At 41.5% G+C, this 26954-nt stretch overlaps 1 protein-coding gene across 6 annotated transcripts in view; it reads right to left on the bottom strand.

The window, feature by feature from the left end:
• MED27 (mediator complex subunit 27) overlaps positions 1–26954 on the bottom strand; it is a 218023-nt gene that overhangs the window by 54573 nt on the left and 136496 nt on the right. For 5 of the 6 annotated variants that reach the window (XR_013527236.1, XR_013527232.1, XM_017976971.4 and 2 more), the window contains one exon: positions 23153–23246. Coding sequence is in view for 4 of the 6 variants with exons in the window: in XM_017976971.4 (XP_017832460.1) it covers positions 23153–23246 (94 nt within the window). In the remaining 2 variants the exon portion in view is untranslated. Of the gene's footprint in view, positions 1–23152; positions 23247–25730; positions 25783–26954 lie in introns of those variants that run through there. The other variant, XM_003732067.7, reaches the window with a different exon arrangement.

Below are 26954 nucleotides of genomic sequence, written 5' to 3' on the forward strand. Positions count from 1 at the left end.
GACACAAGAACTGTCACCATGGAATCTTAACTAAAAACGTAACTCAAGATTGGGGGTGGGGGAGAAGACAAGAATTTTCACTCTAGGTTTGATTAAAAGACCCAGATTATTTACTAAGGATTTTTGAATGGAAACAGTGGCACTTTTTAATAATCACAGTGTTTAGGATCAACAGTTGCTATGGTAATTAAGTACATGAACAAGGCCTACAAAATTTCACGATCTTCAACAAGTGTCCAGTAGAAACCACTGTGCTTCCACGCCCACTGCCCGCTGGCACAGCTATAAGCAATACTATCTGATTTAAACAGGCAATTTTCATGCAACCACAAAAGGGAAGGCTTCAATTAGCTCCACTTTACAGAGGAGCAAATGACAGCACAGAGACTACTCAAACTCACATGACTAGAAATGGCCGAGCAAGGATTCGAACCCAAGCTGCCTGGCTCCAGAGCCTGCCCTCTAATTACAATTTGCTTACAAGTCAGGTTAATTATGATGATGATGAGAATAATGACTAGTATTCCTGTAACTACATATAGTACAATTAAATTAATTTTTATTAAAATCCAATATAATACAATTTATATAATCAATAATACCATAGACCATATTAGTGTAAATGCATACTAATCTTTTAATTCAATTGCCAACAGAAACGAATTGTGCATGTCATTTTTATTAAAATCAAACAACTGTTTTATCTCAATGTATAAACACAATGAAAAGATTAACTGGAGAAAGAAATCAACTGTGTAGACTGGGATTAGGAAATAAAGCAAAATATCAAGATAAACTGCTTTTAAAAAATCAGCTGAAGATTTAATATAGCCCTGGAAGATTTCAATTATTTACATGCTTGGTCTACACAGTGTAAATCCAAGTTAATGAGATTCAATTGCTGTGTATAAATTTGAATCAGGACAACCCGATTGTCTACAAGAAAATAGCAGCTTGGGCTTCTGTGTTAATAACTCTTCAAAACAAAGCTTATGGGTCAGGAAGAGAAACATCACTTTTGCTGCATGTTATTGATTGCAGAGGGTATGGAGAAAAACGGCTCCGTTTGGTAAAATACAAACCCTAAGACAAGTTGCAAGGGATCCACAGAGTCTACTGATCAATACCATTGTTCTTCTAATAACACACAAGGCCAACACTAATAATTTACATTGTCTGTTTGTCCTACAGAAATTATGAAGTCCCAAGAGAACCGTTCTTCGTCAAGTTCCCTGTGTCTAGTACCAAGGGCTCTGGGATGCGATGCCACGAGGTGGAACACAATGGATGTTAATAGGGCACAAACAGGATTTTAGGGGCATAAAGGAAGGCGGGGCTATCCCAGCCTGGAAGTAAGAGTAGGCATTTGAAAGATGACATCAGAGCCCAATCTCAAGGAATGCACAGCAGCTTTGCCGGAGGGGCAGCCGGTGGAGAAGGGTCCACAGGCAGAAGTGCAGCTACAAAGCACGAAGGCACCAAGCATGGGAATCTCGCTCCTAAGGAGCCCCTGGAAACAGGAAGGTATTTCTGCTTGTCACAGTAAGTTGGGGAGCTGTTGGCATTTAGCAGACTGGAGCCAGGAATGCTAAACCTTCTGCAATACACTGGCCAGTTTCAGACACTGGAACTGAAATTGCTCCATCCAAAATGCCAACGGGGCCTCCACTGAGAAACATTACAGAATACTGAGGATACCCAGGGAAGGGAGGAGAGAGGGAAGAAGAGAAGAGGAGAAAGGTCAACTGAGGCCAGGTTATATCACGTACATTAACTACCTTAGAAAGGGGGGCTTTATCATGCAAGCAGCAGGAGCCGACAGAGTAGCAGACTGGCATCTCCGGAACGATGAGTCCAATGTGAGATAAGGGAAGGCAGAGTGTTTTGAAGCAGGGAGACCAGGAGACCAACGAGAAGGCTGGAGCAAGAGTTCAGACGACAGGAGACAAGAGCGGTGAAGATGGGGCAGGGGGCTGACGTGCTGGGACGAGGTAGGCGGACACACATCAGGAAGAAGGGGTGTGGCACTGCAGGTGGCAACGGGGATGCCACCCACAATGTAATCACTGCTAGAGATTATAATTTGGGGTTATCTTTCACATAGTATTTGATCAATAAGCATTTGTTACAAGAATGAAGATAGGTACTGGAATAGAAAAATGTCAAATTGGAAACGAGGTGCCAGGAAGCCAAACAGTGCAAGATAAGCGTAAGACAAGTAGTCTGGCCTGAAAACATCCCACATTTATCACTGACTAAAACTTAATTAGACAACCTTAAAAAAAAAAAAAAAAAAGGAAAGGTAGTGGTGGTATTATGCATTCACTCAACTCTTCTAAATTTTAAAAACAATCTCACCCTGTCTCATAAAGGCAAGTGCTGCCTGTTTCTACCTGGCATTAATTTCATATATTCAAAATATTTTAAAAGTAAAATCCAATAAAATTCCCTTGGAAGTAGAATTGCCTTCTCCAACATTTAAATTCACTATTGTAAATGCCAGCCACTGAAATCTACCTGTTAGGGTTGGAGGAATATGTTTTCCAACTCCTGGGGACAAATGCAGCTGAAATGTGCAGAAGGAAACCAGAGATCTGAATTATGGGCTTTCAAAGGTATCTTTAGAAATGATGATTTGAGCATATTAGTATTTTTGGAAGAGGCGGACAATCTAGGGTGCCTAACTAAGCTATTGCTAATGTAGACTAAATATTTTTGTGGAATCTTAGGAAAAGTGTCAGTTACCATTAAGACTTAAACATCCATTCACTGGACAGATGTAAATGCACCGCTGCCTCTGCGAAAGACTGTGCTGTAGTAAATACTAAACAATGTATACCGTGTGAGTATTTGCCAAGCAAACAAACAACTCCCTGACATTAATTCTAAGAAAAAAACCATTTATCTCTAAATTTGACTTGGTATGTTTTTGTCACAAAATAAAAACTATGTAACATACAGTGTCTCCTTTCTGTATGACTTAACTGTCAGAAAATTGAAAAACGGGTTTAATGCTCAAGCATTTTTTCCAAGCTGTTCCACTCTGGTGCCTGAAAGCACCAAGTCCTTCTGTTTCCTTTACATGGCCATTCTCTTCAAGAGTGGGATCTCTCCCACGGTGCCTTAACATGCAGGCCACCAGAAATTCACTTGGGAATGAAACACACATGTTCCGGTGTATGGAGTAGGAAACAAGAGTTCAGAGAAAAGAAGCTGCAGCTGCAGGTCAGCAGAAAGCCTACAGAGAAAGGCCTCCGAGCTCCAGCTAAGGTCTAAGACCAGCGACCTTAACCTGCTTTGGGAATTAGCCTCCCATTCTAATGAAAGTCACAGACCCTTTCCCTCAGAAGAAGGCACAGAAGGACATCCATACATAGGAAACTAAGGCGTTCAGAGGTTTCCTGAAATATATCCATTACCTCCCAGGAGTTCATGGACCCAAGGTGAAGAGCCCTGAGATAAAGACAATAGCAATTTCAAAACAATAGGGAGGAAGGGCCAGGCATGATGGCTCACACCTGTAATGCCAGCACTTTGGGAGGCCAAGGTGGGTGGATCATGAGGTCAGAAGATTGAGACCATCCTGGCTAACATGGTGAAACCCCATCTCTACTAAAAATACAAAAAATTAGCCAGGTGTGGTGGTGTGTGCCTGTAGTCCCAGCTACTGAGGAGACTGAGGCAGGAGAATCACTTGAACCCACGAGGTGGAGGCTGCAGTGAGCTGAGATCATGCCACAGCGCTCCAACATAGGCAACAGAGCAAGACTGTCTCAAAAAAAAAAAAAAAAAAAAGAATAGGGAGGAAGAGTATAGGGAACTCCCACAAAATGACATTACTATGTTTTAACAGAACACCATACCCACATGGAACTTGAAATCAATTGCCTTCAAAAGATAAAGCCAAGTACGGCTTTGGCAAACATATTTAAGATGGAAGCCTGGCACATATTTTGCCTAAGAGACCTCAGAATTGACTGGGTGCCGAACAACTTCTGAGGCAGTTCTCAGCATCAGTTGCTGGGTCCTGAGTTCACTGCTGGCTACAGGGAGATTGGAGACTCCAGGGTGCTGAGGGCCAGGCAGGTGGCACCCTGAGCAAGCAGGCACGACTCGCTGCAGGCTGGAGAAGAGCCAAGCACTGGCTTCAAGCCATTGTTTTTGAAGGATGAAAGTTTGATCTCTCAAGTCAGACCGGGATCCAAATTGTCACTCTGTCACTTAGTACTGTAGCTATGTGGCCTTGAGCCTCTTCAAGCCTCTGCTTTTTCATCTGGAAAATGAGAATAATGCCACCCGCCTCCTGGGGTCCCAGGTAGGGCTGAGTGCAATGGTGCAGGCAAAAGACCCAACACAGTGCCTGGCACCAGGGGATGCTCATACGACCAAAGCCAATGGCTGAGGAACATCTAGCATCAGGCCACTATGTACTCCATGAATTTTATACTTGAAAAGAAACACCATACTATAAAGTTTTTCCTTTATAACTTTTAATTCTAAGAATAATGCATAATTCCTTTTTTTTTTTTTTTGAGATAGGGTCCCATGTGTCCAGTGGAGTGGAGTGGCGTGATCGTGGCTCACTGCAACCTCCACCTCCAGAGTTCAGGTGATCCTCCCACCTTAGCCTTCTGAGTAGCTGGGATTACAGGTGTGATCATCATGCCTGGCTGATTTTTGAAATTTTTTGTGGAGATGGGGTTTTTCCATGTTGCCCAGCCTGGCTTGAACTCCTGTACTCAAGCAACTCACCTGCCTCAGCCTCCCGAAGTGCTGGGATTACAGACGTGAACCACCACACCTGGCCTAATGTATAATTTCAGTAAAAGTGATCAAACAGTACTTCGGTGTCTTAAGCAGAAAGTAAAGAAACTAACGCCCTTGCCCCACCTGCCACGAAATAAACACTACTCTCTAACAGTGCAGTGCACAGAGATCCCTTCCAGCCTGTTTATGAATGCACTTACCAGTAGGTATATGTGTGTTTCCCTCCAAACCAGGATTGCGCAGTCTGTATTCCTGGCTCATTTAATAATATATCATTCCCTAATTGCTCATCTCAGTAGTTGAAAGAAGACATTTTAATTTTCATTTCTTTACACATACATGAGTGAATCTGAATCAACACGTACTCGACCAATAATTATTGAACATCTACTGCGTGCCAGGCACTGTTCTAGGGGCTTGGGGCATATCAATGAACAAAAGAGACAAAGATCTCTCTTGTGTGGAACTTAGAGTCTTTCTAGAGGAAACACAAAAGCAATAAGCATAATAATAAGGAAATCATAGCCTACATTAGAAAGTGATAAGTACCGCTAAAGAAAATAAAGGCTGTGAAGGTGATAAGGAGTTGGGGTGTAGTCAGTTGTAAATGGTGGTAGAAGGGAGAGAAGAGCAGAACCTTTAAGACCAGGAGGAATGGGGGCCTGGGGAAACCTATGGGCAAAGGCCTAAGGCTGCAGTGGGCATAGCGGTGGGGGAGAGTGGGGTGGAGTCAGGGGCAAACGACAGGCCGTCACAGGGGACACAGGCTTCCACTGGAGGGAAATGGGGAGCCGCTGCAGGTTCTGAAGAGAGAGGACACATGCCTGACTTTCCTTCTAAAAGGCTCTGTCTTCAAGTGGAGAACACATGAGAGGCAGGATGGGAGTGGGGAGGCCAGGCAGGAGGCGGCTATAACAATCTAGGTGAGGGGGACCAGAGGCTTGGAGAGGGGTGGTGGCATTTCGGGGTGTAGGAGCAACAGATTCTGGGCCAAACACATACCATTTCATCCAACGTATATATCTAAAGATGCATGCTTACAAATGTTAATTGCTTATTCTGAAATAACTTTAAACAATTTCAGACTCACGGAAAGTTCCAACGATAGTTCAAAGAATTCCTGTACATCCTTCATCCAGGTGCCCTCTTAGCGCTACCTGAGTGTGCCCTCTCCTGCACACTCACATCTGCACTGTCTCTGCACACACACAGTCCACAGTCAAACTGTCGCTCATAAATTTTAGCATCCATTGATGATTCTTGATTCTTGTCTGAAACAATTACTATGGTGAAATTGAAAAGAAATGTTCTGATTTCTTTTACATTTCTTAGTTCACATTCTACTGTAAGAAATAGCTTTCCCCTAGCTATTGTTGAAGAAATGAGTGCTATACCGTGAGCTATTGTTATACCAATAGCTCTCAATATTTTACTCACATATTTACTTAAATCAGTGTGGACTTATGGATTCCTACTGTACTCAATGGGTTGTAATCCATTATAATTGCTATTTATTTTGGTGTTCAATGGCCCTGGGTTTGGTGAGTGAAAGGCCCCTTCTAACTGGCTTCTGCGTCCTTTTTTTGAGACAGTTTCATTCTGTGACCCAGGCTGGAGTGCAGTGGCATGATCTTGGCTCACTGCAACCTCCACTTCCCAGGTTCAAGCGATTCTCCTGCCTCAGCCTCTTGAGTAGCTGGGATTACAGGCACGAGCCAGCTAATTTATGTATTTTTAGTGGAGATGGGGTTTCATCATGTTGGCCAGGCTGGTCTCAAACTCCTGACAAGTGGTCTGCCCATCTCGGCCTCCCAAAGTTCTGGGATCACTGCGCCTGGCCTGTGTCCTTCGGTATGTCCCTATCGTTCTTTGGGCACTTCCTTACTTTCTGGCACAGCAAGATGCTCCAGGCTCATCTTTTCCTGCCCCAGTTCTGGAATCAGCTATTTCTCCAAGGAGTTTCTATTAGTGAGATACTTAGAAACTAACATGTGGATGATAGTTGGGCTCATTGTTACTGGGGTCTCACTGCTTCTAGACCTTCTCAGCAGACAGAATTGGGAAACGTGCACTCATGTGTACAGGCACAAATATATCTATTTCTACATCCATACATTAAAAACAACCCGCTCATACCGATACTTCCAATTCTAACACACTGAGGGTTTCCTTCTGGCATTCTCCTTTCCATCTTTGTAATTTCCCTCTCCAAAGGGAAGAAACCTGGCTCCCATTATCCACAATTTATTTCCGTATTTGCTCAAACCTAGAATACACATAGTTTCAGAATCACTAATCCAAACCCCTGTGAAAAACCAGCCAACCAACTAAAGTTTAATAATAGTTCACAGTTATTATAATCCTTACCTTAAGGGTTTAGGGTCAAAATCTCATCCAGTTTATTATTTTTTTGAGTATGTGAAACAGTCACATGTTCTAACAGAACTCCATAAGAAGGTATACTCAGAGTCACCCTCCCGAACACAGACCTGCCCTCCTCTATTCCCCACCCCTCACTTGTGACATGCCTTTCCCATCTACCCACCCATAAGCAACTTCTCTGTTCAGATTTATCTTTCCTGTGTGTTTCTCGGCTACAAATGAGCAGATAATGGATATTTTATATCTCCCTTTTTCCAGGAAAAGTAAGCGTATTAAGGATACTCTTGTATTTTGCTTTTTTTTCCTATTAATAATATATCCTGGTAATCACTGCATGTGAGTCATGGAGGTCTTTCTCATTCTTTTCTGAAGATGGAAAAAAGTGATATGGCTCCACTGTACGACTGTGTCATAATGTATTTAATCACGCTCCTCTGCACAGGCATTTCGGCTATTCCAATATTCTACAATTACAAACAAGCTTCAGTTAATGATGGTGCATATGTATATCATATTGTTGGAAGTGAGATGTACATAGTTTTCTTAGACATTGCCAAAGTCCCTCCGAAACAGTTGGACCAATTTGCATTCTCATTAGCAACGTATGAGAGGGCGTTTCCCCACAGCCTCACCAACAGAACCTGTCATTATGTTTTTTTAATTTTTGCCAATCTGGTAGGTGAAAAATGGTACCTTGGTGCAGTTTTAATTTGCATTTCCCTAATTATGGGTAAGGCTGAACATCTTTTCATCTGTTTAAGTATCATATATATATATGGCACAGCAAGATGCTCCAGGCTCTGGAGCATATATATATATATATATATATATATATATGTACCTATATATATAATTAATATACTGTTATATATAATTATATGTAAATATAAAATTTTGGTCTTTTACTCTATATTTTTATGATTTTTATGATTGGCAGGATATAGGGTAAAAATATCAAGTTCAAAGGTTACTAGTGATAGTTCTCTATCCCTCTCCTATATACATTTAAATACATATATTTACATATTGGTGAATTGTCTGTTTCTTTTCCTCATTTTCTATCCCATTTTTGGTCTTTTACTCTATAGTTTCATGATTTAAAAAACGATTTTAGGGATATTAGGGATACAGACTAATGTCCCTAATAGTCTGTAATATAACTTTTCTCCCAGCTTGGTTGTCTTCTGATTTTCTAATAATGTTTTTGACTATCTGAAGGTTTTTTTTTTCCTTTTTATGACTGAGGCCCTATTGACTTGAGATGCCACCTGTATCATACTACGTTTCCATATGAACATGGGTCTATTTGTAGGCTGTTTTATTCTACTGGCTTGTCTACTTATGAGCCAGTACCACACTGTTCTAATGGTAGAGGTTTTATGGTATGTTTTAATGCCTGACAGGGCTAGCTTTCTTGGTAGCTTTTCTTTTTTGGTGTTTTCCTATCTTTTAATGCATACTTATTTTTCCACATGAACATCACCTTTAAAAAGCTTTTAATAAGTGAATTAAATTAATTCATATTTATTGATAGGACTGATATGTGTGGTCTCAACTTGGTCATATCATTTTACAGTTGTGTGGGATATTTTCAGTGTTTCTCTAGGTGATACTTTTTTGCTTTTTTGTTTATTTTATTTAGGTCTACATTTTGGTTCTCATGCTTACCCACTAGATGACAGGAACATCACTTTCCCCTGGTTATGACAATTAAAAATGTCTTTAGGCCTTGCAGAATGTCTGCTAGGAGGCAAAAATCACTCCCAGTTAAGAACCACTGCCCTAAACCAAGCAATTCCACTCCTAGGAGCAGATCCAAGAAGAACTGTAGCTCATGGGAACCACGGAACATGAACAAGAACGCTCTGAGCAGGACTGTTTATTTGATTATTTTATTCTTTTTTAATTTTTTTGTGGGTACATAAGAGGTGTATACATTTATGGGGTGCATGAGATATTTTGATACAGCCATGCAATGCATAATAATCATATGATGGAGAATGGGGTGACTTTCCCCTCAAGTATTTACACTTTGTGTTACAAACGATCCAATTATACTCTTCGTTATTTTAAAATGTAAGAGTCAGACTGTTTATAATAGAAAAACAGAAACCCAGAAATAAATTGAATGACCATTGGTTGAAAAATGGATAACTAAATTAGAATATATTCAGATAATGGAATATTTCCTATCAGCAAAAATCAATAAGCTACAGCTAAACCAATAAACTGAATGAAACTTAGTAAAAAACACAAAATGTTGAGTGAAAAATTAAGTCCCTGAAGATAACATATAATCCCTTTAAAATAAATTAAGTTAAAAAACAGGGAAAATTAAAGAATACATTTAGAAATACACACACACACATATATATGTATATATATGTGTTTACCACACACACACACACACATATACATATATACGTATATATATATACACATATACATACACATATACGTATATGTGTGTGTGTGTTTGTGTGTGTGTGTGTGTGGGGGGGGGGTAAAGCATCCTCTCCTCTCCAAAACAGGAGAGAGCATGATAAACACGCAGGGGGACGGCAGGTCCTGCGGGGGCGGAGGGGCAATCCAGGCAGCACTGGCTGCCGACCATGCTCCAGCTCCTGGTCTAGTGCTATCTTCAAAGAGGTTCAGTGCATTATAAATTAAGCAATATGAAAGGGCCATGCCTGCATCAGTGATAACAGTGTGTCACGAGTCAAGGTTCATGATGAATCCAAATTTGTACATCTGAATTTGAAATGACAAGGACACCTCCCTAAGCAAGGAGCCCTCCTCCCAGCCTGTGAGGCCCAGTCTGGTGTCTCCTGCTTGGGTGGTGTCATCTCCTCCCTTCTCCTCACTCCTGTACTTTGGCCAGGATCTCCCAGAGCAAGCCCACTGCCCTCTAAAGAGGGCCTATTCTACCCGTGTGGCCTCTCCTGGGCCCGGTCCCGCAGATGGCTCACCCACAACCTCGTTTCATGCAGGTCTTGATTCACAGAGGGCTGCCCTGCCCCCAACACCTTATGCCCTGCTGCAGCCCCTTACCCCACTTCTGTTCCTCTCAGACTGATCACCATCTGACATAATTTTACGCAACAAGTGGCTGGTCTCATGTCTGTTTTCTACACTACAGGCAGGCTCTGTGAGTGCAAAAACTTTGTGTGGTCCATGCCAAACAGTGCCTAGAACTCTGTCTTTCTCTCCAGGGGCTCAGTACTCACTGAGTACTCAGTACTTACTGAATAAATATGAACGCCTTAGTAGCATATCTCATAAGCTAGTTTGACATTAAAGCTGGGACTTAAAGAAATAAAAATAAGGCTGGGACTTAATAAAAAGGCCAGCCTTCATCAGAACTCTAAGGGCACAATGGAGTTCTCAAAATGTACTCCACAGATTGCCTGTGACCCAGCTGAGACACTCGTGAAACACAGCAGTAAAAAAAGGTAAAGCTCTAAGGAATAAATTACCTAACAGAACCAGACCACACTCTCCACCTTGGTGGTAAATACCACACTCTAACACAGGGTGCTTCAGGAACTCTGAGCCTAAAGTTTTGGATTATATTCTCCAAAATGCAGTCCATATTTTACCAGTTATATAAACTCAAAATTCATCTGTATTGACAGCTTATACATACATGGCTGTCCCTAGATATAAATAATTTAAATGTGAAAACAATTATGAATAGAATAAAAAATTAAACCAGAAAAAAAAAAAAAAAAAAAAAAAGGTAAAGCTCTGGGACTCCACCTTCCTTCTCCTCGCTCCCTGCATTCTGGCCATCGTGGCCGCCTGGGTTCCCCAGAGCTGCTGAATTGGAATTTCTGTACTGCCTGTCAAGAATGTGCGTTTCCCACAAACTACGCTGGTGACTCTTAGTCCTTTTCAAGCCTGAGCACTACTGAACTCAGTGGAGAAATCAAGGCCCCAAATAATTAAGCAGTCTAGCTATTCAACAATCTTTTCTACCTCAAAGAACTCTGGGTGGAGTAAAATGAGATAATGTTAGTCTAAATGGCTGAAAATAAGATGTGTCATTCACAAGCAGGGTATGAATATGTTAAGGAAACTGAAGGTTAGTTAAAGTGTGGACTTAGAAAGACTGATGAGTTTTTGTTTTGCAAATCAAATAACATCTAAATAAAAACAATAAAATATCAAGATATATTTTCAATATGGTTGAAGCTTTTTTCTTCTTTTCTTACTTTTTTCTACCTAATAGATCAGTCAAAAATTGTAAATGAATATTTTAAATGACGAGAGAAGCCATCAGCTTGTTCCAGTCTCTGATTCAGTTAAGCTCTTAGAGTATTTTGACTGTTTGAAGAAAATTCATAATGGGATGTTAGGCGGTAGATTAACTGACACTAAATATCAACATAGCTAGATTTATTTTTGGATAACTGAGCTCATCTCTTCAAAGAACGGAAGCAAGATTTATTATATCATGAGTTATTAATTTATAAAATACGAAACAGCCCTGAAACAGAGCAGAGAGCACCACAATGTATTTAAAGATTATGCAAGAGGCTGCAAGTTTAGATTTCACATTAGCTAGGATTTGAACTGTATAGGCTACAGTCAATTATCTAAGGCTTACAGAGATACCAGAAGAAGTTAAGCCAGTCACTGTCTTGTCAATTTCAGAATCAAATCCTTGAGTGAGGAGCCTGTACTGGCTCTGTTGCTTGGGCTAAGGCTTAAAAACGTATCCTGAGGTGGATGGAGCAAGATGATCGGATAGAAGCCTCCTGCAGGAACACCAAATTTTAACAACTACACACAAAAAAGCACCGTAAGAACCAAAAATCAGGTGAGCAATTACAGTATCTGGTTTTAACTTCATTTTGCTGAAAGAGGCATTGAAAAGGGTAGGAAAGAAAGACGTCTTCAATGACACCACCCTCCTCCTTCCTCCAGCAGCTGCCAAATGGCATGGAAAGGATCTGCACACTTGGGTGAGGGAGAGCACGCTGAATGGGGGCCTGGGCACTGAACTCAGTGCTGCCCTGTCACAGCGGAGAGTAAAGCTGTGCTGCGCTCGACTGACGCTGAGTCCACGGAGGGAGCATTTGGACCAGTTCTGGCCAGAGGGAAATCACCCACCCCAGTATGGGAGCTTGAGTTTCTCAGCAAGCCTCACCAGCGTTAGCTAAAGTGTTCGGGGGTAAACTTGAAAGGCAGTCTAGGCCACAAGGACTGACTGTAATTCCTAAGCAAGTTCTAGTGGTGGGCTGGGCTTACAGCCAGTGGTCTAGGGCGCCAGGTGACCTAGGGAGACAGCAGCCTGGGTAGCCAAGGGAGTGCTTGCATCATCCTTTCCCAATTCTAGGCAGCACAGCTTACAGCAATGAAAGTGACTCCTTCCTTCTTGAAGACAGGAGAGTAAAGAGTAAAGAGGACTTAGTCTTGCATCTTGGATATCAGCTCAGCCACAATAGGATGGGGCACCAGGCGGTCGTGAGGCCCCCATTCTAAGCCCTAGCTCTCAAATAACATTTCTTGACACCTTGGGCCAGAAGGGAATCTGCTGCCCTGAAGGGAAGGACTGTCCTGGCAGGATCCATCACCTGCTGACCAAAGAGCCCTTGGATAACCAACAGTGACACCCAGGTCATATGCTATGGGCCTTGGGTGAGACTCTGAGATGTGCTGGCTTCAAGTGAGATCCAGCATATTCCCAGCTGTGGTGGCTCTGGTGAGAGACTCCTTCTGCTGGAGAAAAGCAGAGGGAAAAGTAAAGGGGCCTTTGCCTTGCACCTTAGGTATCAGCTTGGCTACAGGAGGGCAGGGCACCAAGTAAGCTCTTGGGGTTCCTGAGTTCAGGCCTAGGCTCTCAGATGGCATTTCTGGACCTGCTCTGGCAGAGGGGAGTCCACTGCCCTGAAGGGTAAGTCACAGGCCTGGCAGCATTCACAACAAGCTGACTGAAGAGCCCCTGGCTTTAAGCGAGCGTCAGCAGTGGCCCGGCCAAACTCCCCATGGACCAGTGGTGGTGGTCACTGGGAGAGGCTCTTCTGCCTGTGGAAAGGGGAGGGAAGAGTGGGGAGGACTTTACTTGTGGTTTGGGGGCCAGCTTAGTTGCAGCAGAACAGAGTACCAGGTAGATTTCTAAGGTTTTTGACTACAATCCCTGGCTCTCAGACAGCATCTATGAACCCACCTGGGACCCAGGGGCACTTGCTGCCCGGAAGGGAAGGACACAAACCTGGCTGGCTTCCCCATCTGCTGACTGTAGAGTTCTAGCACCTGGCGTGAACACAGGGGTAGTGGCTATGGCGAGCCTTGGGCAAGACCCAGTGCTGTGCTGGCCTCCAGTCTGACCCAGCACAGCTCCAGTAGTGGTGACCACAGGAGTGTTTGCCTCACCTCATCTCTTAGCACAGAGAGACTCTGTTTGGGAGAAAGTAAGAAAAGAGAACTGAGTCTCTGCCTGGTAATCCGGATCCAAAAAATAGCCTTAAGGACAAATCTAAGTGTTACTGGTCTTAAGGAGGAGGTAGAGAAAAGGGGGTAGAAGGTCTATTCCAAGGGGTAACACTTTCCAAACCTAGACAGAGATATCAACATTCAAGTACAAGGTTATAGAACACCAAGCAGTTTCAACCTGAAGTAGATGACCTCAAGGTATTTAATAATCAAACTCTCAAAGGTCAAGGATAAAGACAGGATCCTAAAAGGAGCAAAGCAACAGAAAAGAAACAAATGGCATACAGAGCAGCTCCAGTACGTGTGGACTAGAAGCCTTGCGGGCCAGGAGAGTGGCATGGCATATTTAAAGTGCTGAAGGAAAAAAACGTTTACCCTGCAATAGTGTATCCTGTGAAAATATCCTTCAAGCATGAAGGAGAAATAAAGACTTTTCCAGACAAACAAAACCGGGGGGATTTCATCCCACCAGATCTGTCCTACAAGGAATGCTAAAGGGAGTTCTTCATTCTGAAAGAAAAGGATGTTAATGAGCAATAAGAAATCATCTGAAGGTAGCAAACTTGCTGGTAATAGCAAGCACACAGAAAAACACAGAATATTATAATACTGTAGTTGTGGTGTGTAAACTACTCTTAAGTATTAAGACTAAACAATGATCTGATAAAAAATAAGAACGTTTCAAGACATAGGCAGAATAATAGGACATAAAGAAAAACAACAAAAAGTTAAGTGGGGGCGTGAACAAATGTAGAGTTCTTACTAGTTTTCTTTTTGCTTGTTTTCTTTTGTTTATGTGAGCAGTGTTGTCATCAGTTTAAATAACAGGTTATAAGGACAGGCACGGTGGCTCATGCCTGTAATTTAATTCCAGCACTTTGGGAGGCCAAGGAGCAAGATCTCTTGAGCTCAGCAGTTCAAGACCAGCCTGGGCAGCATGGTGACACCCACCTCTACCAAAAATACAAAAACTTAGCTGGGCGTGGTGGTGCAGCTCTGTGGTCCCAGCTACTCAGGAGGCTGAGGAGGGAGGATCACTTGAACTCAGGGGGCGGATACTGCAGTAAGCCAAGACTGTGGCACTGTACTCCAGCCTGCGTGACAATGAAAGCCTACCTCAAAAATAAAAATAAATAAATAAAACAGATTATAAGATAATATTTGTAAACTTCATGGTAGTCTCAAATTAGAAAATATACAATGGATACACAAAAAAATAAAAAGCAAGAAATTAAATCATACCACCAGAGAAAATTACCCTCAGTAAAAGGAACACAGGAAGGAAGGAAGAAAGGAAAGAAGGAAGACCTCAAAAAAAAAACCAGAAAACAACAAGCTGGAAGAAGTAAGTCCTTACTTATCAACAATAACATTGAATATAAGTGAAATAAACTCTCCAGTCAAAAGACACAGAATAGCTGAATAGATAAAAAAGCAAGACCCATTGATCTGCTGCCTATAAAAACAGCCTTCACCTGTAAAGATACACATAGACTGAAAATAAAAGGATGGAGAAAGATATTCCATGCCAATGGAAACCAAAAGAGAACAGGAGTAGCTATACATATATCAGACAAAATAGATTTCAAGACAAAAACTGTAAAAAGAGACAAAGAAGGTCATCATATTATGCTAAAAGGGTCAATTCAGCAAGAGGATATCACAATTGTAAATACATGTGCAACCAACAATGGCACACCCCAATACATAAAGGAAATATCATTAGAGCTAAAGAGAGAGAGACAGGCCGCAATACAATAATTTAACACCCCACTTCAGCACTGGACAGATATTCCAGACAGAAAGTCAACAAAGAAACATCAGACCTAACCTGGACTACAGAACCAACGAACGTAATATATATTTACAGAACCTTTCATCCAGTGACTGCAGAGCACACATTCTTCTCAGCACACAGACCCCTCTCCAGCATAGGACCACGTGGATCATTCTCAAGAACCGACCATATGTTAGGTCACAAAACAAGTCTTAAAACATTTTTAAAAACTAAAATAATATCAAGCATCTTCTCTGACCACACTGGAATAAAACTAGAAATCAATAACGAGGAATTTGGGAAACTACAAACACATGGAAATTAGACAATATGCTCCTGAACGACCAGTAGGTCAATTAAGAGATTAAAAAGGAAACTGAAATATTTCCTGAAATAAATGATAATGGAAACACAAAATAAAATTGGCAAATCTTTAGCCAGACTAACTAGGGAAAAAAAAGAGAGAAGATGCAAATAAAGCAAGAGATGAAAAAGGAGACATTACAACTGATACCATAGAAATTAAAAGGATCATTAGTGGCTACTATGAGCAACTACATGCCAATAAATTGGAAAACAGAGAGGAAATTGATAAATTCATAGACACATACGACCCCTACTGAGACTGAACCATGAAGAAATCTAAAACCTGAACAGACCAATAACAAATAATGACATTGACACAGTAATAAAAAAAAAGTCTCCCAGTAAAGAAAATCCTAGAATCCAATGGCTTCACTGCTGAATTCTACCAAACATTCAAAGAATGAATGCCAATCCTACTCAAAGTATTCCAAAAAATGGAGAAGAAAGGAATACTTCCAAATTCAGTTTATGAGGCCAGTATTACCCTAATAACCAAGACCAAAAAAAGAAAAGTATAGGCCAATATTTCTGATGATTATTGATGCAAAAATCCTCAACCAAATACTAGGAAACTGAATTCAACAATACATTAAAAAGATCATTCATCATGACCAGGAGGGATTTATTCCAGGAATATAAAGATGGTTCAATGTATGCAAATCAATTAATGTGAAACATCATATCAACAGAATGAAGGACAAAAAACATATGATCATTTCAACTGATACTGAAAAAACATTTTTTGTTTTGAGATGGAGTCTTGCTCTGCCACCCAGGCTGGAGTGCAGTGGTGCAATCTTGGCTCATTGCAACCTCTGCCTCCCAGGTTCAAGCGATTCTCCTGCCTCCACCTCCTGAGTAGTTGGGACAACAGGTGTGTGCCACCACATCCGGCTAATTTTTTATATTTTTAGTAGAGACAAGGTTTCACTGTGCTAGCCAGAATGATCTCGATCTCCTGACCTTGTGATCCACCCGCCTTAGCCTCCCAAAGTGCTGGGATTACAGGTATAAGTTACTGCACCAGACCTGAAAAAACATATGATAAAATCCCACATCACTTCATGATAAAAACCCTCAAAAACCTGGGTATAGAAGGAAATACTTCAACATAATAAAAGTCATATATGACAGACCCACAGTTAGTATCATACTGAATGGGGAAAAACTGAAACCTTTCTCTATGATTTGCAGCATGACAAGGATGCCCACTTTCATCACTGTTATTTAACATAATACTAGAAGTCCTAGCTAGAGCAATCAGAGAAGAGAAAAAAAATAGAGGGCATCCAAACTGGAAAGGAAGAGGGTCGAATTATCCTTGTTTGCAGATGATACAACCTTCTATCATCTGGAAAAACCTAGACCCTGCCAAAAAACGATTAGAACTGAGAAACAAATTCAGTAAACTTGAAAGTTACAAAATCAATATATGGAAATCAGTAGCATTTCTATATGCTAAGTGTGAACAATTTGAAAAAGAAGTAAAAAAAGTAATCCCACTTAATAGCCACACATAAAATTAAATACCTGGGAATTAACCATACAAGTAAAATACGTCTACAATGCAAACTATAAAACACTGATAAAAGACACTGAAGAAGACACAAAAGTATGGAAAGATATTCCATGTTCATAGGTTGGAAGAATCAATATTGTTAAATGTCTATATACCCAAAGCAATATACATTCAATACAATCCTTATCAAAATACCAATGATATCTTTCACAGAAATAGAAAAAAAAATTGTAAAACTTACATGGAACGACAAGAGACCCAGAATAGCCAAAGCTACCCTGAGCAGAACCAAACTGGAGGAGTCACACTACCTGACTTCAAATTATATTACAGAGCTATAATAACCAAAAGAGCATTGCACTGGCATAAAAAGAAACACAGATCAATGGAAGAGACTAGAGAGCCCAGTAACAAATCCGTACACCTACAGTGAACTCATTTTTTGACAAAAGTGCCAAGAACATACATTGGGGAAAAGATGTCCCTTCAATAAATGGTGCTAGGAAAACTGAATTTCCATATGCAAAAGAATGAAACTAGACCCGTCTCTCACCATATAGAAAAATCAAATACAAATGGATTAAAGACTTACATCTAAGACCTCAAACTATGAAACTATTACAAAAAATTGTTGGGGGAACTCTCCAGGACATTGGTCTGGGCAAAAATGTCTTGAGTAATTTCCTATAAACATAGGCAACCAAAGCAAAATGGATAAATGGGACCACATCAAGTTAAAAAGCTTCTGTGCAGCAAAGGAAACAATCAACAAAGTGAAGAGACGGTCTATAGAATGAATCTGCAATATTACTGAATTTGTAAACTATCCATCTGATAAAGGATTCATATCCAGGATATATAAGGAGCTCAAACTCTACAGGAAAAAAAGCTAATAATTCGATTAAAAAATAGGCAAAAGATCTGAATACGTATTTCTCAAAAGAAGACATACACATGGCAAATACTCAGTTAAAATGACTTTTATCCAAAGATGGGCAATAACAAATGCTGACGAGGATGTGGAGAAAAGAGAACCCTTGTACACTGTTGGGACGAATGTAAATTAGTACAAGCATGATGGAGAACAGTTTTGAGGTTCCTCAAAAAAACTAAGAATAGAGCTACCATATGACCCAGCAATCCCACTGCTCCATATATACCCAAAAGAAAGGAAAGCAATATACCGAAGAGATATCTGCACTCCCATGTCTGTTGCAGCACTGCTCACAATAGCCAAAATTTGGAACCTAAGTGTCCATCAAGAGATGAGTGGACAAAGAAAATGTGGTACATATCCATAACAGAGTACTATTCAGCCATAAAAAAGCATGAGATCTTGCCATTTGCAACAACGTGTGTGGAGATGGAGGTTGTTAAGTTACATGAAATAAGTCAGGCACAGAAAGATAAACTTCGTTAGGCCAGGCGCGGTGGCTCAAGCCTGTAATCCCAGCACTTTGGGAGGCCGAGGCGGGTGGATCACGTGGTCAAGAGATCGAGACCATCCTGGTCAACATGGTGAAACCCCGTCTCTACTAAAAAAAAAATACAAAAAATGAGCTGGTCATGGTGGCGTGTGCCTGTAATCCCAGCTACTCAGGAGGCTGAGGCAGGATAATTGCCTGAACCCAGGAGGTGGAGGTTGCAGTGAGCTGAGACCGCGCCATTGCACTCCAACCTGGGTAACAAGAGTGAAACTCCGTCTCAAAAATAAAATAAAATAAAAAGATAAACTTCGTTATGTTCTCGTTTATTTGTGGGAGGTAAAAATTAAAATAATTGAACTCTTGGAGACAGAAGAAGGATGATTACCAGAGGCTGAGAAGGGTAGTTGGGGTGGGGGGAGGCGGGCTAGTGGGGATGCTTAACAGGTAAAAAAGTAGCTAGTAAGAATAAGTAACACGTAGTATTTGATAGCACAACAGGGTGACTACAATCAATAACAATTTATGTGTACATTTTAAAATAACCAAAAGACTATAATTGGATTGTTTATAAAACTAGAAGAATAAATGCTTGAGAGGATGGATATCCCATTTACCATGATGTGATTATTATACATCGCAGGCCTGTATCAAAGTGTCTCATGTACCCCATAAATATATATACCTACTAGGTAGCCACAAAAATTAAAAACTTAAAAAAAAAACGTGTCCTGGTATATACATGAGAATGCTCATGCCAACACTATTTATAAAGCAAATTGTATACAACCCCAGCGTGCCTTGACAAGGGAAAGAATAAGGTGTGGATAGTCACAGAATGGACATTAGATTACAATGATCAAACTGCCAGATATGACCATCATCAGGGATACAGCTCAGAAATGATATACATAATATGATATTATTTTCACAAAGCTCAAAACTCAAGGAGCCATTATTTAGGAATACAGGCACATGTGGCGAACTGCATTTTACAAACGAGAAGGGAGTGACTCTGGGGTTGGAGGTGACCATGGGTAGAGAGGCAGGGACTGGGGAGGAGCCCATATTGGTTGGTTATGTTCTATTTCTCAAATTGAGTGAGGAGCTCATGGGTTTATCTAAGCTTTATAATTTACATATACATTACATATATTCTTTAGCATATGTCAAATTACATAATTTAAAATTTTTAAGAAAAAATTGGCCAGGTGCAGTGGCTCATATCTGTAATCCCAGCACTTTGGGAGGCTTAGGTAGACGTATCACTTGAGCTCAGGAATTCGAGACCAGCCTTGCATGTCTAGAAAAAACACAAAAAATCAGCTGGGCATGGTGGCACATGCCTGTGGTCCCAGCTACCGAGGAGGCTGAGGTGGGAGGATTGCTTGAGCCCAGGTGGTTGAGGCTGCAATGAGCTGTGATCATGCCATTGCACTCCAGCCTGGGTGCCAAAGTGACACAAGAAAGCAAGGGTCGGGGGGGGAGAGAGAGAGAGAGAGAGAGAGAGAGAAACAAAAAAGAAAAAATTACCAGCCTGGTGCTTGGTAGTCCAAATTTAACTTGCCACCAGCATGAGCTGTCCTCAGAGACAAGAGGAGAGCATCCCAGAGGCTTGGTGAGATAGAGATAGGTGTCCCGGCTGCACAAGCCAGAGGCAACAACTGCCTCTGTTTCCTACTTGTCAAATGAACACAGTTGGTGCTACCTACCTCCAGGGCCACAGTGAGGATCAGATGAGATGAGTGCTATGTAAGCCACAAGGCTCTGTCCATGCAGATGTTCGCTGTGCCACACAGATGGCTGGCTCCTCTAGGGAATTACTTCCCCTCCACTCCTTGCAGTTCTGTGGGGCTGCCAAGGCCTGACTCCCCATCCTCTGGGCTCAGGGCAAGGAGCAACTGCACGCGAGGCCAGCAGCAGTATCCCCAGGTTGTATGCACAGGCATGGAAGGCAGTGGGGGGCGTGGAATCATTTGGGGCATGGGGCCCCCCAAAAATCATTGTCTGATCTTGCTCCTGACATGCCTGGAACTACTCTGGATTTTGTCCTGGCAGGTCAGCTGATCGTTGCACCTGATACACCTGGCACCATCAAACAGCAAAACCCAAACCAACTCTTTCCTTATGCAAGTCAATCAGAGCAGGGTTCTGTTGACTGCATCCAAGGAAGCCCAGCCGATTCAGGAGGGAATGTCTTTTTATTTCAAAAGCACAGGTGCAGTTTGGACATTTGCCAAGGGAGGTAAAGGGAGGTGTCAGCTGAGACTGCTCAAGTGCACCCTGGTTCAACAGCCTCCTAACTGGTCTCTCCCCATCAGTCTCAGTTGCCCCCAAAGCCTTCCAGAATACACTGCATTCCAGATAAATACAATTTATTCCAGATTAACTTCCAGAAAACACTTTCAACTCTTGACTATACCTCCTGCCTATACTCTAGGCCCCAGAACTTTACCAGTGAAGTCCAGGGAACAGGTGACCAGCAACAGTAGGTGGAAGGGGAGGTGGCATCTGTTGGTCCTGCTCCCCCTCCAGGTAGGAATTCCCATCACCCATCTCACGATGGGGGTGGCAGGCGTGAATAGCCTAGAGATTTGCCATCTTATAGAATTCCAACTTTTAAAAGTAAACGCCAAATGCAGGCATTATGGTAAAACTATGATTACCCGTGGCCATCTGATTCTGAATTGGATCACTTAGCACTGTACCTGTAAGCAAGCACCAGCTTCTGTGAGTTCCTGTGTCACCAAAGAAAGGTAACAAGTAGATGCCCTGCTGCACACGTCTGAATTAGCCACGAAAGTGGGGGTGGGTGGGTGTTGGTGGTAGTAAATAAACAGGGCATGTGAAATGTGACTCTTGCCTTGAATTGAGCCCCTAATGCTCATCAGTCTATTAGGACAGAGGCTCCATGGGAAAGCAGGCGAGCGCGATCGTCACTGTGAAATACACACCTGCCTCCTCAGGTGGAAGGAACTCATCTGTGCGGCCTGTTTGCCTGGAATCCTGTTTCCTCTGCTCATTCCCTTCAATGTCAAATCCCACCCTCATCATGAAATGGGAGCTCAATGACCCAGAAATAATTTGAACAAACCTATTTCACTGAGGATGCATTCATTTTTATCTTCATTAATTCTTTGGGGCCCTGTCAGGTATGCTGAGAGCAGGATTTATCTTTCAGCTGCTGGGTCTGGGGGATCTTAAAATCTGGACAAGTTGAACATTTAACCAGGCAGACTTTTTTTTTTTTTTTTTTTTGCTTTTTTGCCCAGGCTGGAGTGCACTGGCTGCAATCCTGCCTTGCCTCACCCTCTGGAGGTGGTCGATATTTCATGTTTTATAGACAGGTACATTTTATATGAAGAAAATGGTTTCCCTTTTCTATGAAAAAACATTGCATTGTATCCTTTTCTTTATGTTTTAACTGAAAGAATTTTTTTAAGAAGTAGCATATTATCCAGGTGAATGCCACCAATTTTTTTCCCCACAAATGAAATAACAAACATTTAACAAGCCCAGATTTTTTGCCGTCTTAAGACCAAAACACACACGCACACACAATAAGCCTGCTCCCCTAAGATGAATGGCTGGAGTAAATAGTAACTTATCCTGGGTGACTGGCTATTTGTAAGATTTCACACAAGTAAAATGCTAAAATACGGTGACTTCACACTAGGCTCCAGAGCAGCAACAATGGAATAGATGGAAAAAATACCCAGTCCTGAACCTCACCTCCCTGATGCCCATCGAAACCAACATTCTTATTCCATAAACTGCTTTTTATGAAATATGGTGGTTCCTCAAAAATCTGTGTTCAGGGAAGCATTCTTCAAGCACATACAAGTATTAATACACAGACCACTAGAAAAGCTTCTCATCACTGAGGTCTCTATGTCTTCCTAATTAATAATATAATCTAGCATTGCTGTCCCACCTTATTTCCAAAACACATCTGGTCTTTGGCGAAATTCACGCAAATACAAACATCCACCAGGAGGTTATGAGGTGATCTGTTCAGAGCAAACCATAATTAGAAATAGCAATACCAGAAGTCATCAGTCATGAGTCTCAGAACACCTTTTTAAATTATATAACGTTCTGGTTTTGTATGAAGAAACTGTTTTCTTTAGCAGGATCCCACAGCTGAGCATCGCATTGTCTCCTATACTTCTTTAGGGAAAATAGAAAACAGATTCACCAAAACACTGGGAGGTTGCATGAAATGACTTAAGCTGAAATTGTCTTACAGTATCTTTCCTCTCTGGTTAATTCTTACATGGGGTCTGCAATTTTTTTAAAAGCAAGGTTTCAATGTGCAGAATTTTTAACCTACAGAATGCCAGTACAGAAATATGTTATTCATCATCAAATTGGAATTTAATCCCCATTCTATAGATCATACAACACAGGACCAGAGATTTAATTGTGGCGTCCATTTTTTTCTCTAACATCCCTACAAGTCAGTCAAGCTGATCGTACCAGAAGCATTGCTGATGCTCCATTGGGTCTGGATAAGTGGATGGACATTTCGGGAAACATCCTGTCGATGCGGCTGATCACGTCATCAACATACCTAGGTGGGGAAAAATACACATGTGTCAGCTATAACTCCAGTTAAGAACTACAGTTTTATAGTATTTGAAATACATTGCTTTTAAATTTAATTTTTTATCAATATAACACATTTTTAAGAAGGCAAATAGGAGCTATGTCCAGATAATGTGTTTTTAATGCTAGTTTTTTATTTTTTATTTTAAGGCATGACTATTAATTTTCTTCTATAGGAGGTCAGAATTTAGCTGTGTCACCTACTGGGCCACTGGGCTCTAACAGTATGGTCCCCTCCCTTTGTCCTTCCAGTCCAGGATAGCCTCAGCATCCAGTTATTGTGAACCTCTGGGCTGTCTCACTGTCTCGTTTAGCTTCTCCTCTGAATCAATGGAATAACCAATTCCTGGGATTAAATTCCTTCTATTTTAAATACCTGAAGTCATTCCTGACCTCCTGGTGGTACCTAATTCAAGTTATATCACAATTTTTACTTAAATCAGTAGTCTGTGATTAATTATAAAATCTCTGTATATATTTTTAATAGCTGCCCACATAGTGGCTCATTACTACATTTATTTACTTATACAGCTTTCTGTTTTTCTACATTTCTATTTTGCTTTTTTCAAGACTGAGTCTCACTCTTTAGCCCAGGCTGGTGTACAGTGGTGTGACCTCGCTCGTCGCAACCTCCGCCTTCCAGGTTCAAGTGATTCTCGTGCCTCAGCTTCCCAAGTAGCTGAGATTACAGGCACCTACCACCACTCCCAGCTATTTTTTGTATTTTTAGTAGGGGTGGGGTTTCACCATGTTGGCCAGGCTGGTCTCGAACTACTGACCTCAAGTGATCTGTCTGTCTCAGCCTCCCAAAGTGCTGGGATTACAGGCATGAGATACTGCACCAGCCCTGTTTTGCCTTTTCATTTGATTTGTTTTCTATGTACCTGTTACAGTTTTATTCCTAAATTCTCTACCTAACTTTTACTCCAAACATATCAGGCAAGCTATCAGCTTCATGTTTTCCTTGGAGACATCCCATCAAAAGGGAATCCTCTATTTTTATAGCCCAGATGAAACCTGTATGTCTTAAGGTTTAATAATAATTGAGGTCAGTCATATTAAGAACTTAGCATAGGATCTGGCACATATAAAGGATGTAAAAATTTTAAGTGCCCTGATTGGTAGTTCCACCACTTACACCATGAGCTGATGCTGAAAAAATACCCTCTCTCACTGGGATAAATTCTCCCCTCCAGTGGTGGTGCATTGTGAGGACATTGGCCCATAGCATAGAATAGGATCTGGCTCAGGTCCTTTGAGAACAAATTCACCATCCAATCACATTGGACACAAAGAGGATGTATAATATAATAGCTGACATGTAAAACGATCTATTAAGGATTTTACATTGGATTTCATATCCATTGGTTATGACAAATTAAATTACACGTCCATTAAGTCAGGAACACATAAAAGGTATATTCTCTTGGGGTAAGAGGGAGATTAGCTCTCTGTTCACAACATGAAAGGATTTTAGTTTGAAGCTGGGGCTCATGAGAGACAGCAGAAAACATGAAGCCATTTGGTAAAAAGTGAACATCACACGCCAGCCATGAAAGTCAGAAAGCGGCCCCACCTATTCTCTAAGGCAGGCCTATCAGGTTTTCCTTAGATAATGTTATGTCGAGTTTTAAAACTGTAAGCTGAAGAAGGAAGGGGAAACATTAGAGAGGGCCCAGTGGTAAATAACGACAACAGTAAGAGGACAGCAGCAGAGATGAGTGAGAAGGGGCGGGGTTGAAATGAAGGGTATTTGCTCCTGGAGGCCGGGGGAGACGTTGATATTCGTCAAGTACATGAATGGCTTTTATAAACTCAGTAGCAAACAGCATCTCCAATCCCTCAAAAACACCATACTGTGAGATTTTGCCACCAAAAAGTGAACGTGCTCAGAAAGAATGAGAGGCATTTCTTAAAGGCAAGGTCCCATGCTGCTTTAATGGTTTAAGAAACAATCTTTCCTGGGTGGCTAAGACAAAGGCTGACCACACATCATTTCCCATGGTTCCTTCTAGATTTACAGCATCATGACACACAACCTTGGATCTAAGCTTAAATGCTACAAAAGGAGTGAGAAGGTGAAGAAAGGAGGAAATGAACTCATTTTTCATCATTGCCTAACGTTTCTTGAAATGGTGAAGACACATGACAAAAACGTCATGCCCAAAGTTTATCCCAGGTCACTGGAAACATTTCTGCATGGATATACTTCTTTCCTAAATCTGTGTATGTGGTTTAAACTGAGTTTCTTCCTACTCAGTAGGAAGCAAACATCCACTGTCCTGTGTGAATGGAGGTCACTGCTAAGTATATGCTAATGGGGAGGACAGGCGATGTCTTCTGAACTGATCCTCAGTCAATAGCCATCATAGCTCTGGACAGCAGAAGGCAGATGAACATGCAGATTTCAGCACACAGGTAACATCATCATTTGCTTTCCCTTGTATCTTTCACCTTGAAGGCGTCAAGACACGTTCTGGAAAACCAGTCTCCTTACGAGGCTAGAAAAATAAAGAAATGGGTGGGTTCAGTGATGATCCCAGGTGAAGCAAAAAGACAGAAACCAAGCTCAGTGTGTAAATTTCTGGAATTCCATGCCAACTACCTAGCTTTGTTTGCTTTTAGTAAGGGCCAGAGTTCTAAATGGGCAAACATATAACCCTGGTCATTTTTTATTTCTTTATTTATGAGATTTTTTTACCTGTAAGAAAAGGCATTGGCAGAAGAAAAATAAGTTCCTAGGAAAAGTATGTGCAGTCAGAACAGGTAAGTAAAGATATCTGGGTGGGTTTCATTGTTTTGCTGTTTCTTCCCCAACCCGTGAGCTGAGACGAAGCTCAGCAAACTTAAAGATTGTATGAAGCAAAACTTGAATTTTCAGGAGACTGTTTTCCATTCACATGCCTAACTCAAAGGAGATGCAAATTTCTTTTCTACAGGTGACATTATGTATTTGCCAAAAAGGGAAAGAGAAAGTCAGCTGCATCTTTAGCTGAGGAAAACAATGTCTAAATTCTCGAGGCAAAAATCAAAACACTTCATTTTCAAACAGACCCAACCTTCGAAACACAAATCAACCACGAGTGACTTGACAGAAATAAGGAAAGCTTGGAAGCTCAAATTAAAAATCTAGAGACAAAAATGACACTCTCTTTTTGCTGAGGGAGCGGGTGTTGGTACGGGAGGTGGTCTCTGGCATTCATCTCCGAGTGCTGCCTCCCGAGACAGTGAGCACCGCTAGCGTCTGCTGCGGGCTCTGCAGTGCGGCGCCCCACTTTGAGAGCAGGGCTAAGGACAGGTAGGAACAGCGTGCTCCCCTCCTACACTTCCACCATATGTTACACTCTGTTCTGTGGCAGAATCAAATTACTTTAATTTTTACCTTTGGAATATAGGCAAACAAGCAGTAACACAGCAGTGGTGACTAGTTTACACTTGAGCAGACGCGGCGCGGAAAGACATTAATTTAGTGCCAAATTGAGCAGTGAGTCACAATTTGCACATATCTGTCAACCTGTTAACAGGGTAATAACTTGGAAAGACTGCTGTTCCTATTTACATTACAGAAGCCTTTCGAAAATGGAGAGCTGTTTGGTTCTCCTTCTTGAAGTATTCGGTCAATGAGCTGGCTTCATGGTCCAAGAACTGGGCTAGAAACACAAACTTCTAGAAA

This window comes from Callithrix jacchus, chromosome 1 (assembly GCF_049354715.1).
Source record: "Callithrix jacchus isolate 240 chromosome 1, calJac240_pri, whole genome shotgun sequence".
Taxonomy (NCBI): Eukaryota; Metazoa; Chordata; class Mammalia; order Primates; family Cebidae; genus Callithrix; species Callithrix jacchus.